The 12096-nt window shown below is 39.2% G+C and overlaps 1 protein-coding gene across 1 annotated transcript; it reads right to left on the reverse strand.

Moving 5' to 3' along the window:
• Nucleotides 1–3785: 3785 nt before the first annotated feature.
• Nucleotides 3786–5552, reverse strand: LOC103461946 (BTB/POZ domain-containing protein KCTD12-like). The gene has a single exon (XM_008404355.3). It carries the CDS (start codon nt 5205–5207, stop codon nt 4419–4421), a length of 789 nt encoding a protein of 262 aa, XP_008402577.1. The 5' UTR covers nt 5208–5552; the 3' UTR covers nt 3786–4418.
• Nucleotides 5553–12096: the final 6544 nt, after the last annotated feature.

Consider the following 12096-nt stretch of genomic DNA (forward strand, 5'->3'; position numbering starts at 1 on the left):
CAGAAGGACAGATTATAGCCATGAACCTTCAGCAGGCAACCCTTGAAAATGAAGACTTAAAAATCAAGACAAAGATGTGATTAGTTCCTATACTAGCCTGTATGCTACATGCGTGTTCTGTGTAAAGCAACAGTTATTGTGCTGAATAATTCTAACAGCAGTTTGATTAATTAGCACATAAGCTGTCAAATTTAACACAAAATGTGTTATATAGACACATTATAGTGTTGGGATTTGACTACACTTGTGCTGAAATGATCACATCTGTTTAAAGAGTTGCACTTTCTTCACCTATCCTTCCAATGAATATGTAGGATGTGTAACTAGGCAATATAAATATATACACATTTCTCAAACATGACGAGACTTGAAGTTTCACAATAGCTTTCGTGTTGCGCCCACGTAAAATATTTTTAGACAGAGCAGCATATGACAAGATAAGACAAACGGTGACAGAAGCTTAAAAGAAGAAAAAAAAAAAGAAAATATGGGTAGAAGAACTTCTTGGTTCATGCTCGCTTTAGATAAGCTAGCTCTATCTCGAGGAGCTAGAATCCAAACATCCTGAGGGCTGTAAAGTAGCTTATTAAAACAATCAACCATAAGTTAGGAGAACCAAACTTCCTCTGTTGTTTTTTTTTTTTTTTTTTTACTTTTGCTGTGTTACTTGAAGCTTCTATCAGGGGTGTCCAAGTCCAGTCCTCAAGAGCTACAACCCAGAGACTTTTAGATGGACCAACACACCAAATGAATGACTCGTCAGCAGGCTTCTGCAGAACTGAGTTAGCAGCTACAAGTTGAAGGGTGGGAGCACTCAAGGATAAGACCTGGGCATAATTTGATTCTTTATATTCAAATGTATTATTGAGGCAAAATGTTCAGTTGTTGGGGATCTGAATACTTTCTGAACCAGTTTTTAGAGTCTAAATTGTCAGATTAACTACTATTCAAGAAAAAAAAAACTTCTATTTATTTATTCTCTTAAATACATCTTTATATTACACCAAGTATTCTTTTGCTATGTCACACAACTGAAAATATCATGTACAATGTTTAACCTGTTGTGCTGGTGTTGAGACTTTGGGTTGTAAATTAAAACTAAACAAGCGGAAAATCATGCCTGCTTTAATTTATTTGTTTAAAAAAAAAGGCAACTATAGAATTGACATTAACCAAAAACTTTGACTGTGAAAAGGACGTTTTACATGAAATGAAAGAATGTTTGAATGTTTTCACATTCGGCATTCATCCGAGTTTCTCCTCTGCTCCCACACACCTGATCTATACAGAGACAAACAGAGCTTGAATTATTTATTCATGCACACCTCTCTGTGTGAACAGCGTGCCGAGTCTGTAGACTGAAGGACTTGGAATTAAAAAAGGCAAACTGAGTTAAACACAAGCAGGTCACCACGAGCTCTAGATGGAGACTGGGAGGGAAAGTGTGAAGGATTTAGCACATGGAGGCTGATATAAAGAAGGCCAGCAGGCTGGCGTTATCTGCAGCTCTGTAATTTGGCTAATTTGGCTCCCTCCTTCTGTCTCCCTCCTGCGCTTTGTGTACACAGAAGTGTGTGCGTGCGCGTGTGTGTATGTGCGAGAGCATTAATAGCATTTGGTGATGAGAGTTTTCTTCAAACAAGAAAATAGCATGCAGTGAGTGAAATGTGCTTGGGAGGTGTTTTATCGGCAGCGACACAAATCTCTTTCACAGGGGACAGAAAATGTGATTGTGGGAGAAACTCTATCGCTTCAAGTGAGCTTAAGAAGAAAACGGGAAAATTTAAACCAAGGAAATTAAGCCTTTAAAATGTTTTTAACCAGCATTTATGAATAGATTTAGAAAACATTTCTGAGCTTGGTTTAAACATTTTTTTTTTCCATAGTATATTCAAATTTAGAGAAAATTTGCTTAGCCTTTTTTTTTCTGTCTAGTTGAAAATAGTGTGCACTACATCCTGTTTCTGGAGCTGACACTGGGGGAAGAGTTGTGGTCCATCCTTCCTTTTTCCTGTCCAGATGGCAGCATCAGCTGACCGCAGATAGAAAGTCTCTTCTTTAGACATGACAGTCTTTGAAGCTCCTCAGTACTGCAAATGTGCATGAGGTGGTAAAGTAAAGTAACAGTGTGTGTCTGTTTGCCAGAAATTTAGGGAACATGAGCCGTCTATAAAAACAACGTATTTTACAACGGCAGCTTCAAATGCTTCTCTGTGAATGATTCACTCTGCAGCTTCTCTAATATATATATATATTTTTTTTTTTTATTGCACGTTTGTATTTGCGTTCACTCTAACACACAAAGCCTTTTTTGTATTAGACTTGATCCTGGGACAGCTTGGATTTCTTCCCCAGGATCCCACAGGAGAAAAGACATTTGATTACTGTACTTGTCAGCTAAAGAGAAGCCCCTCTCCTTCTCGCCCTCCTCCTCCCCCTTCGCTTCCTGCCCAGGGGAGATAAAAAAGACTTCTGTGTTATGCTGCTTTTGAAAGACGGCAACCAAGTTCTCTTCTTCCAGCAAGTTGATGTGATGTAAGCTTTATGTGGACATTCAATATGAATCACTTGAATTTAATGAGCCTTAATTGGGAGAAGCTACCGGGGCCTTTTTCTGAGCTCGGTTTAAATTCTGTGTGTGCGAAAAAAATTATTTAAAAAAAAAGCTTTTCAGTTAAAACACTTTCACCATTTAGCAGCTGATTTAAAATGTAAGTGAAACACGGGAAATGCAAACACGGATGATTCTTCGCCAGATTGTTTATATCTGGATGCAAAATGGTCTCCAACTTCCTTTTTTCTTGACCTTTCAACCGTTGGCTGCTACAAAACCGTTGTGCCTTTAATTTATTTCAGCCAATATTTCAGCAAATGCTCATCTGGCAGTAGTGGTCACTGATTACTTGCCTCTGTGCATGAAATTGTTTTTCTTGGTTGCAGGGGAAAACAAGATGAGGGATGAATAGATCAGTGTAGGAGTAAAAGAAAGGATCTGACTGTTTTTAAAGGAACAGACTGTAGACTGGAATGGCTCAGAAGACTTGATGCATTTCAATAATTAATAAAATGACTCATGTTTATGATTATTTCACTTAATTTAGTTGATAATGGCTTACAACTAATGGAAAAAAACAGCCATTTACCCATTATAAAATGTGTTTATAATCTCATAAAATTATTTTAAATACAGAAACAACTTGAACTAATTGGGGGGACTGTTTAGCTGACTGATATATAGTGAGACCCTTAACAGAGGGTTTGTTGGGAAGTTGGTTGTTCAGAGGGCTTTATACTATTAATGGAAAGTTGAGTGGAAGCAACTGGGATATAATTCATCCATAAGTATTTGGTAATGATTCACCAAGAAACTGTGGCTGGAGTGCTTTGAGAGCCACCACACACACTTCATGTCAGGTCAATATTGATTTGGGATCTGGAGTGAGAATCTGTGGAGTTCTGCCTGAAGAAGAAGATGCCAGATCCAACAATGCAAACAAACTTGAGGCTGAAAATAAACCAACCTGGGAAACGGAGTGATAATTTCTATTTGTGAGTCACGCAAAAGGAGTCCAGACCAAGTACTGAGCTCATATGCTAAGCAGTACATAGACATATTTTCCAATAGGCTGAAATTTCTGTATTTAAAAATCAGTTTCTGTCCTAAAATATTTTTTTTTTCTTTAAATGTCAAGATGAAGTTGAAAATATTTGACATTTTCAACTGAATTACCTGAGTTCTTGATATTTTATATTGGGAGGAAGAGTAAGAAGAACAATATGGCGGATAGTGTTAAAATATCACACTTTATTTGCTGTGTTTTGAATAAAATAACTTTACATAATCTCAAAGCACAAAAAAACACGTCAAAGTGTCAAAAAGAAAAAGAAAATTAAGGCAACACACAACATGTAAGACTTGATGGCATAGTGAAAACCCAGACTGTATACAGTGCACATTCTAGTGAGTATGTTCCTCAAGCATCTCCACAGCGACATTAGAGAGTAAAACACCGACGAAGAGCGTGCTGGGGTAGTTCCTAACATTTCTGCCACTCTCGGGAGAAAACTTGTCATGTATTTAAGAACAAAGCAGCTTCTCTAAAAGCCATCAAGGCCATGAGGCCAGTAGCGCAAAAAAAAAAAAAAAAAAACCCAAAAAAACCCAGTAATAATATCTGAAAAGTCTCGCTTGTAGTTGCTTCTAGTGGAGAGATTTATGAAGGAGTTTGAAGTTTTTTTTTTTTGTTTTTTTGTTGCTGCAGATAATCTTGTCTGAGCCTACTCTTGCAAACCAAGAACCTGAATCTAAAGGCAAAGCTGGCACTGGTATTATGTTTAATTAACTTTCTGTAACTGTTTGAAATAACAACTCTTGTTATTTCTCCCAAAGCTGCTGGTTAGTCGCGGGGTCCACCAGCTCATCGGCAGAAGACGTATTCCGTGTAGCTGGTCCACAGTTTGTCCTCCGATGGGTCGTTGCTGCCGTAAGAGCAAGTCCCGGTGGAGTTGCAGGCCACCATGTGGAAGCCGGTCTCCGCCAGCCGGTCAAACGCTTGCTCTAAAAAGTTATACTTCAGGTAGTAGCGGGCCGTGTATTTGTCCGGGGGCCGGTCCGGGTCGCGGCTCTCATTCAGGGTCTCCCCGAAAACCTCCTTGGCCAGAGAGATCTTTCCGCACACCGTTATCCTGGCAACCCTGCGGAACTTGGCGTCCGCCTGGATGTCTCTGCCGATGGTGTATGTGCCTCTGTACCCGATGGTGATGTAGCCGGAGTTTCCCCCCGGAGAGCGCAGAGGTCTATCCGAGGAGGAGGAGGAGGTGACCGGGCTGGTGAGTTCAACCTCCTCCGGCTCCCCGCTGTCCTCCGCGGAGGAGCTGTCTTTACTGGCCGCCGCCAGTCGCCTCGACAGCTCCGGTAGCTGGAAGAAGTCCGCCTCTCTCTGCAGCCTCTTTCTCTCTTTGAAAAACTCCGGCAGAAAAAGCTCCGAGTCCCGTAAGTAATCCAGAATGTAGCGGAACAGAAAGCCGTCCCGGTCAAAGAAGAAGCGGCCCTTGCTGTCTTTAGGCAGGTCGGCTGGAGTGTACTGGGTGAACTTGGTCCACAGGAGAGATCTGGGTACCGCGGTGAGAGTCTCGAAACGGGTCACATACACCTGACCACCCACGTTGAGCTCCACTACTTCAGGGAAAGTTGAACTTTGAGCCATCTCTGCCTCCCTCTCCCTACAGGGTCCCAGTTGCTGACCTCAGGATCCTGAGAGTACAGTAATGTTTATAGTGGCTGGGGCTGTGTGGGAGGAGGAGGAGGAGGACGGCCAGCAGAGACGTTAACTGTTCAGCGGAAAGCTCCGAGAAAAAAAAAAAGTCGTGCTGCATTCAGGGGTCGTCTGTAATCCTCAACGTTATTTTCATATATTTCATATGTAATTCTCAGCAGCACATGGAACCTTTTCTCCGTGTCGTGGTCTTGAAGTAACTAACTAACAAACAAACCGAAAGAACAATTATCTAGAATAGCAGACGTATGAGTCAATCTTCCCAAAATAAAGATTTGTGATTTGTGCATGGATCATTTTCAAACTGCAGCTGATTTATAGACATTCGTGTTGCTTGCTGTAACATCTTTATGGCAAGACATAAACTGGATCACGTCTGCTGTAATTCCTAAGGTCTGCATTGTTGCAAAGGCCACTCCTTGAACCATTTAGCAGAAGTTCTGAAACTTTTCATCATATTACATAAAACCCATCCTGTCACAAACCTCACCCAAACAACAGACATAATATTTAATCTTTCAGGTCAACTGTTTAAAATGATTATAAAGTGGATATCAATGAGCACAGTGTGACACTATACATAGTTTTATTTTTTTTCCCCCAACTTCTCTAAAATACTGTAACTGCTTTTTTTCAAAATGCCAAAGTGTAAAGGATAGAAAGTTCAAGCTACTACTATGTTTCCAAAAAAACTAAAAAGAGAAAATGGTACAAAGACCACAAAAATCCTTAGCATTGGCTTGTTTTCAGCTTTCCAAGGCCTAAGGTATAATTAAGCTAAATTCTCCTTTTCGGTCTTTGATCTAATGTTGCAGTACCGAAAGCTATGTGTTTATTTCCCAAAGAAGATTTACAACTGAATGCCAGATTCTCAGCCAATGGCATCATCTTCAACATTTTGAGCAAAATATGTAGTTGGTCCACATGTCAGATGTTACATTTGTAAAGGTTTTTCTGCATATTCTTCAGAGAGGAAAAAAGAAAAACATCCATCTTGACCAGAGCAAACAAGCTTCACCAATACAAAACGATTCCTTAGCAGCACTAATAAGTCACTGAAGTCGGTAAAGACGTGAGCATGAGATTGAAGAAGGCGTCGGTCATTTATTTCTAATTTAGTACTGAAGCAAAAGATTAACATAATAAACTGGGACAGAAAAAGTTGACTATCCGATTTTAAGTGGCTATATTTTAAGTAAAGGAGAACAAAATAAATGTTCATGTTTTCCATCGCAACAAAGTTTTTGAGTTGTTCACTCTTCATAAACATTGAGTTATCTTTTTTCTGGCAATGTCCTGGTCCACTTTGTTATCTGGGTTACACTGACATCTAGTGGACAGTATCCAAAGAAGCATCTTGTTTGTCTTCTGGTGGCATTTTCTGCAGATGTTGCGATTGGTGATATTTTACAAGTTTGGAAACACTGCTTTAAAGTGGGTTTGTGCTGATGTGTTTTTTTAATAAATATGCAGTAAATAAACTGTTAAAATTAATTTTTACTCATTTCACCTTTTTACATTTTGTAAGATTACACCCATTAACTTGAGTGTAATTTATTGGACTGTTGTTTGATAGACAAACACAAAGTAGTGCAAAATTGTTCTAGTGGAAGTGAAACAATATTTAGTTAAAATGCTTTTTAAACTAACCTGAAAGTGTTTTGTGCATTTTTATTTAGCCCCTCTGACTCAATGTGTCACATAGCCACTTTTTGCTGCAATTTCAGTAAATGTCTTGTCTCTACTAGCTGGGCATCTCAACACTGACATTTTTGCACACTCCATTTTGCAAAATAACCTTAGATCACCTAGCATATCTGTGAGCAGAAAATATTAACAACTGAGACTTAAAAACCCCCGAATTTGCTTGACTATGAAGTAGCTCTAGCTATTTCTGTTTTAGAGTTGTTGTCCTGCTGGAAAGTGAACCCCCATACCAGCCTTAAGGCTTTTCTTGATTTTAACAAATATTCTCCCAATAACTTTGACCAGCTTCCCTGATCCTGCTGGCTTCTTCATGGTGGGCTGCAGCTCCAGGGGTATCTGCTCATATGGCAGCTACACAGAGTACATCTGGTGCTAATGAGCTGATGGACCAGCAGCTTTGTGTGTTTAATATTAGCTTCAGTTACCCAGAACATCTTCTGTCACATGCTTGCTGTATACATGGCTTGTGGAAGATATTAAAGGGACTTACCAAGACACTCTCTCATCCTCCTACTGAATGGCACAAGCAAAACAAAAAGTTAGTTGCAGTAATGTCTGAAAACAGGCACAAAGTGATTAGAGAAAGTAAAACTTCCAGACCCTCTACCTGCACCTCAGATTCACAATGTTATCCTTTGGCCATGTCTTAATCTCTTGGAAGTGTCATTTTTGATAAGATGTGGCCTTTTTATTGTAGGCTGAAACAAGATAATTAGTTGAAAGAGGTTGTTAAAACTTAGCCACCTCTTGAAGGAAAGGAAGTGGCAACTCATTCATGGACCTCATAAGAAAGTTCTGTCTGTCTCCATCTCTAATGGCTGTCATTTCTGGGATTCAACAGCTCATAACCAGCCCGTATGATCTTTAATTGAGCTTGAGATTTTTAAGGTTTGATATACATACACGTTATGCCATTATTATTTCTTTTTTCCTTTACAGGAACTTTGCATTGACTTCCATTCATTTATCATTCATTTATACGGTCTAACTTACTCCTTACTCCTAACCATTACTAGTACATGCTAAACCTTAAACCTAACCTAAAATCAATTCACGCCTTTGTCCAAAACCTGATTCCAAAACGGCTTTAATTTTTTTCTAATGGGATCTGGGCTTTAAGTCCCATAAGGAGCAATGAGTCCTCACTATTTTAGTATTTGTTGGAAAAAAATTGCATTTTTTTAAGTCAGAAATCCTAAAAATACACACGTTTCTATTTCTACCCAATATTAGGACTTTGTATTGACATACATTTTGCTCGAGCTAGAAATACCATATGTACATTTCAGACTAATCATTTCAGGAAGGTCCCTTGGTATAAATACTCAATTACTTTCTTTAAAATCTATATTTTATGTCAAGAAATTGTGATAAAATCAAGACAATTTCAATATAAGAAATTATTATGATGCTATTTCTGCCATTATTATGATGCTATTTCTGCCATATTGCCCACTTCTGATCTAGCAGTTGCATTTTATTTCCGCAGAAAGGAAACATGTCAGCCTCCACTTCAGAATAATGTTGGTTTTAAAGCACTATCCTCTATCTGAACTGAATAAACTACTGTGCTCTGACTGAGAAATAATTTTTAAAGCATCACAAATGTGTAATTTCCTTCACAACCGTTACCTGAAACATTGCATGTGCGTGCACACAAACTGATCACATGACTGCCGCTTGTGTGGGTCTTTCGCATGACGTAGCTGCTTGTGGGCCCATTTGAGCTCATTCTTTATGAGAGTGGACATTGCTTTGTGTCTTTGGGTGAGCGTGTTCGGCAGAGTGAGAGAGAAAGCACGGTAGAGAGCGTTCTTGTCACCTCTTCTCAGGGTTACATCTGCATCCCTGTGCTCTTCAATCAGCCCTAATGGACCTTCTGGCTCAGACTCAACCGGGACTCTGATTGTGATCCTAAAGACGCTCAAAAACACACACATAAATGCACACGCACACACACATTGTGCAAAGTAAGACCGGGCGTGGCTCAAAGCTTATGTGCGTCGGGATGAGCTAAGAGGCAAAATGACCCTTTGAACGTTTCCCCAAGTCTTTGTCCTTTGTTTCTTCACCTGCACTTCCCTACAGTTCTCCTGTTCTACACTTTAATTTTACATTAGCTAATTAAATGGAATAGATGAAATGACAATTGTCATTCAAGTCCACCCGTGCCTTGGCTTTTGTCTTAAAAATGTTCTAAAGTCTCATGATTGTCAGCTGAAAACTATGAAAATATAAGGTTTATTGTTTCAAACGGTCCATCTTCCTTCCCTTTGTCGCTCCCTATCAGCATCCTCATCAGGGACCTTCGGACTAGCTGTGTGTATGTGACCGCTTCACAGCGGCCGATCCACCCTGCTTTGCTTGGCGGCTCCATTCAGAGGGTGAGCAGGTCCTCTGGGGATAATGTGTGCTTTTCTAAGTGTGCGTAAGGGAGTGTGTCTACGGCCGCTCGATTATTCTCTCCACTGATTTTCAATGGTATAAGAAAAATGACAGTCCGTCCAAGGCACTCCTCCTTTCTGTGTTAATAAAAGAGATGGGCCTGCTTTACAGACGTGCTGCAAAGCAGGGCATCACTACTGGATTTAAAGTGGAGGAGTGCTGGGAAACTTCAGATGTTTCTGGACAAATTTAGTCATTTTTCCTGTTTTGTGTGAATCCAAAAGACTGTCAAACAATTAATATTTCAGTGAATTACTTTCCTCAAAAACATGGTACACAGCAGACAAACTGTACTGCAAAACCCCCAAAAAATTTGACTTGAATGTTATTTTATGCAGAAGATGTCAACAATCCACAAGTATACATCCTACAAATGAAAATCTGCAAAATGCTTAAAAATCTATACTTTTTTTGCAAGATTATGATCTCAGATTAAACAAACAAAAAAAACACATTACCCCAAAATAATTTTCAACAAAATCATTAGTGTTGCAATTTTACATTTGCTATAATTCCCAGAAAAACGTGTTAAACAAAACAAAACACTTGTAGGATTAATACTTTGATTGTTTGAAGCTAATTTAGGTGTCAAAATGTTTATTTCAAAACTCCTGTCTTTCTATTTCCCTGTGGTACCAATTCAGTGTGAAACAGAGACCTGCTTCTCCTAACAATATTTAAGTTGAAAAATAGAAACTGCCATTCATTTGTGGCAAATGTGTCTTCATTTTCATAAGTCAGGGGATGCCTACAAAAAATAGCAACTTCCCCAAATTTGGATTCATGACGGTGTAAGCGATACTTAAAATAACTGGAATTATGAGGAAGATGCCAGATGAGGATCCCTGTTTATTTTGCCAGTGATCATGATGGGTAGCATTAAGATAACTTCAAGAACGAGTGGTATGTTGGGGTCACTGAGTCTCTTTAGACACTATTTTTTTATAAAAACATGACAGGAAAAAAGTATTTTCAATCTTGCCGTCACAAACTAGAACCATGGTTTTTGATCAGGTGAAATTCAGATTGAGCTTTCCCACAATAAACATTCAACAAGGATCTAACAGACAACTATTTGAAACGTTGCCATACATAGATATAAATGTGTGGATCTGTGATGCTCTTGGTCTGAATCTTATATTCGTCTTCCAAACTTAGAACAACTGTAAAACTGTAAAGACATTTTAAAATAATGGTAAAGAATTAATGGCAAATCTAACTGGAAACCCAAAACAACAGACAGCAGCGTGTTGGACTTGCATCACTTTTGTTTACGTTCCTACTCAAATCAGTTGAAATAATAAATTACTGAGAGGTCAAATAAATTAGCTCATCTTAACACAACACACTGGTTTTCTGTAATAAATTCCTCTTAAAGTCGGCATTTGCATTGATGTAACATAATACAATAAAGAAAGTATTCTCAGCCACCTACTGGAGGTGACATCACTGACAGAGTGTCAGTGATCCTGAGTGAAGCTGATTCACAGCTCTGACTCATTAAGAATTACCCAACTTGCAGATCGTTAGAAACCTGTCTCATTCCTGCGGTGAGCTCCAGACTGTGTGCACCTGCAGCCGACCCGGAGCGAGGCTGGCTCTGTAATCAGGTTCCCCTGGCTGATTCGATTTGAGCAGTCGCTGTGTTCGTTTCGCTGTAGATGCTCCTCAGCTCCTCGAAGGGACTAATGGAGGAGATAGAGAGATATATGGGAAACAATCAGGCAGGACATTATCGCAATGTATGCATGTGTGTGTGTGTGGGTGTCCAACACTGTGCATACTATTAAAAAGCTGCACGTTCATCCCAAAAGAATATTTTTGCTTTCATTTACATCATTATAAGATGGAAACACATTTTATTTTAATTTTTTTTACCTCTCCTGCTTCCCCACCCTTTCCCAATCTTTCAGTGACCTGACTTCCAATTAAATTACAGGGGACATTACTTATGAAGGACGTAAATAGAAGCCTGCCGTCAGGATCGTTGTTCCTCATCCTTATTTGAGATATGGAAGGTCTTGTGACGCATTGTCCTGAAAAGAGGAAGCAGAGACCACACCCAGTGGTTTGAACGCAGTCCCATCCAGTTAGAACTGTAAAGTATGATCTAGCTACAATTTAGTGAAGCCCATTGATTTAAACTTTAAACATATTTGCTTTTCTTGACAAGTGTGGCTAATCTTAGTGCTTAGATCAGTCCATACAAAATTGGAATCTGCTTCAAAACTTTTACAGCCCAACTAAAACTGCATCCTGATCACAATAATCGTATTGAACAAGCGCTTTGCTACCTGGACATCCAGTTTGCCTCGAGCCATCTCTCCAAAGTCATCTCCATCAGATGTCTACCCAAATGTATCATCCTCTGATGGTAATTTCATCACAGAAATCCCTTTTTTTTGTTTCTATGGAAGAAAAAAGGACTGTAACAAATTAGGAAAGACAGGGTCAGATCATGCACAGCAAAGAAAAGTGCTTTCATTTCATTTCTCTAATCATGCCGCCTGCTCAGTTTGACCCCTCCTTGAGCTTCTTCTGATTTTCAGATATCTGACCATCTTCAAGCTTGACTGATAAGAGATACTTTGGATATTTTATACAAGAACCATACCCTCACCATTACTGAATCCAACATTTTAAATAATAATAATAAAAAATATGTATT

The sequence above is a fragment of the Poecilia reticulata genome, chromosome 3 (genome assembly GCF_904066995.2).
Source record: "Poecilia reticulata chromosome 3, P_reticulata-male-v2, whole genome shotgun sequence".
Taxonomy (NCBI): domain Eukaryota; kingdom Metazoa; phylum Chordata; class Actinopteri; order Cyprinodontiformes; family Poeciliidae; genus Poecilia; species Poecilia reticulata.

Bases quoted from the DNA above. Each gene is read 5' to 3' on its own strand.
- LOC103461946 (XM_008404355.3), bottom strand. From the start codon at position 5,207: ATGGCTCAAAGTTCAACTTTCCCTGAAGTAGTGGAGCTCAACGTGGGT.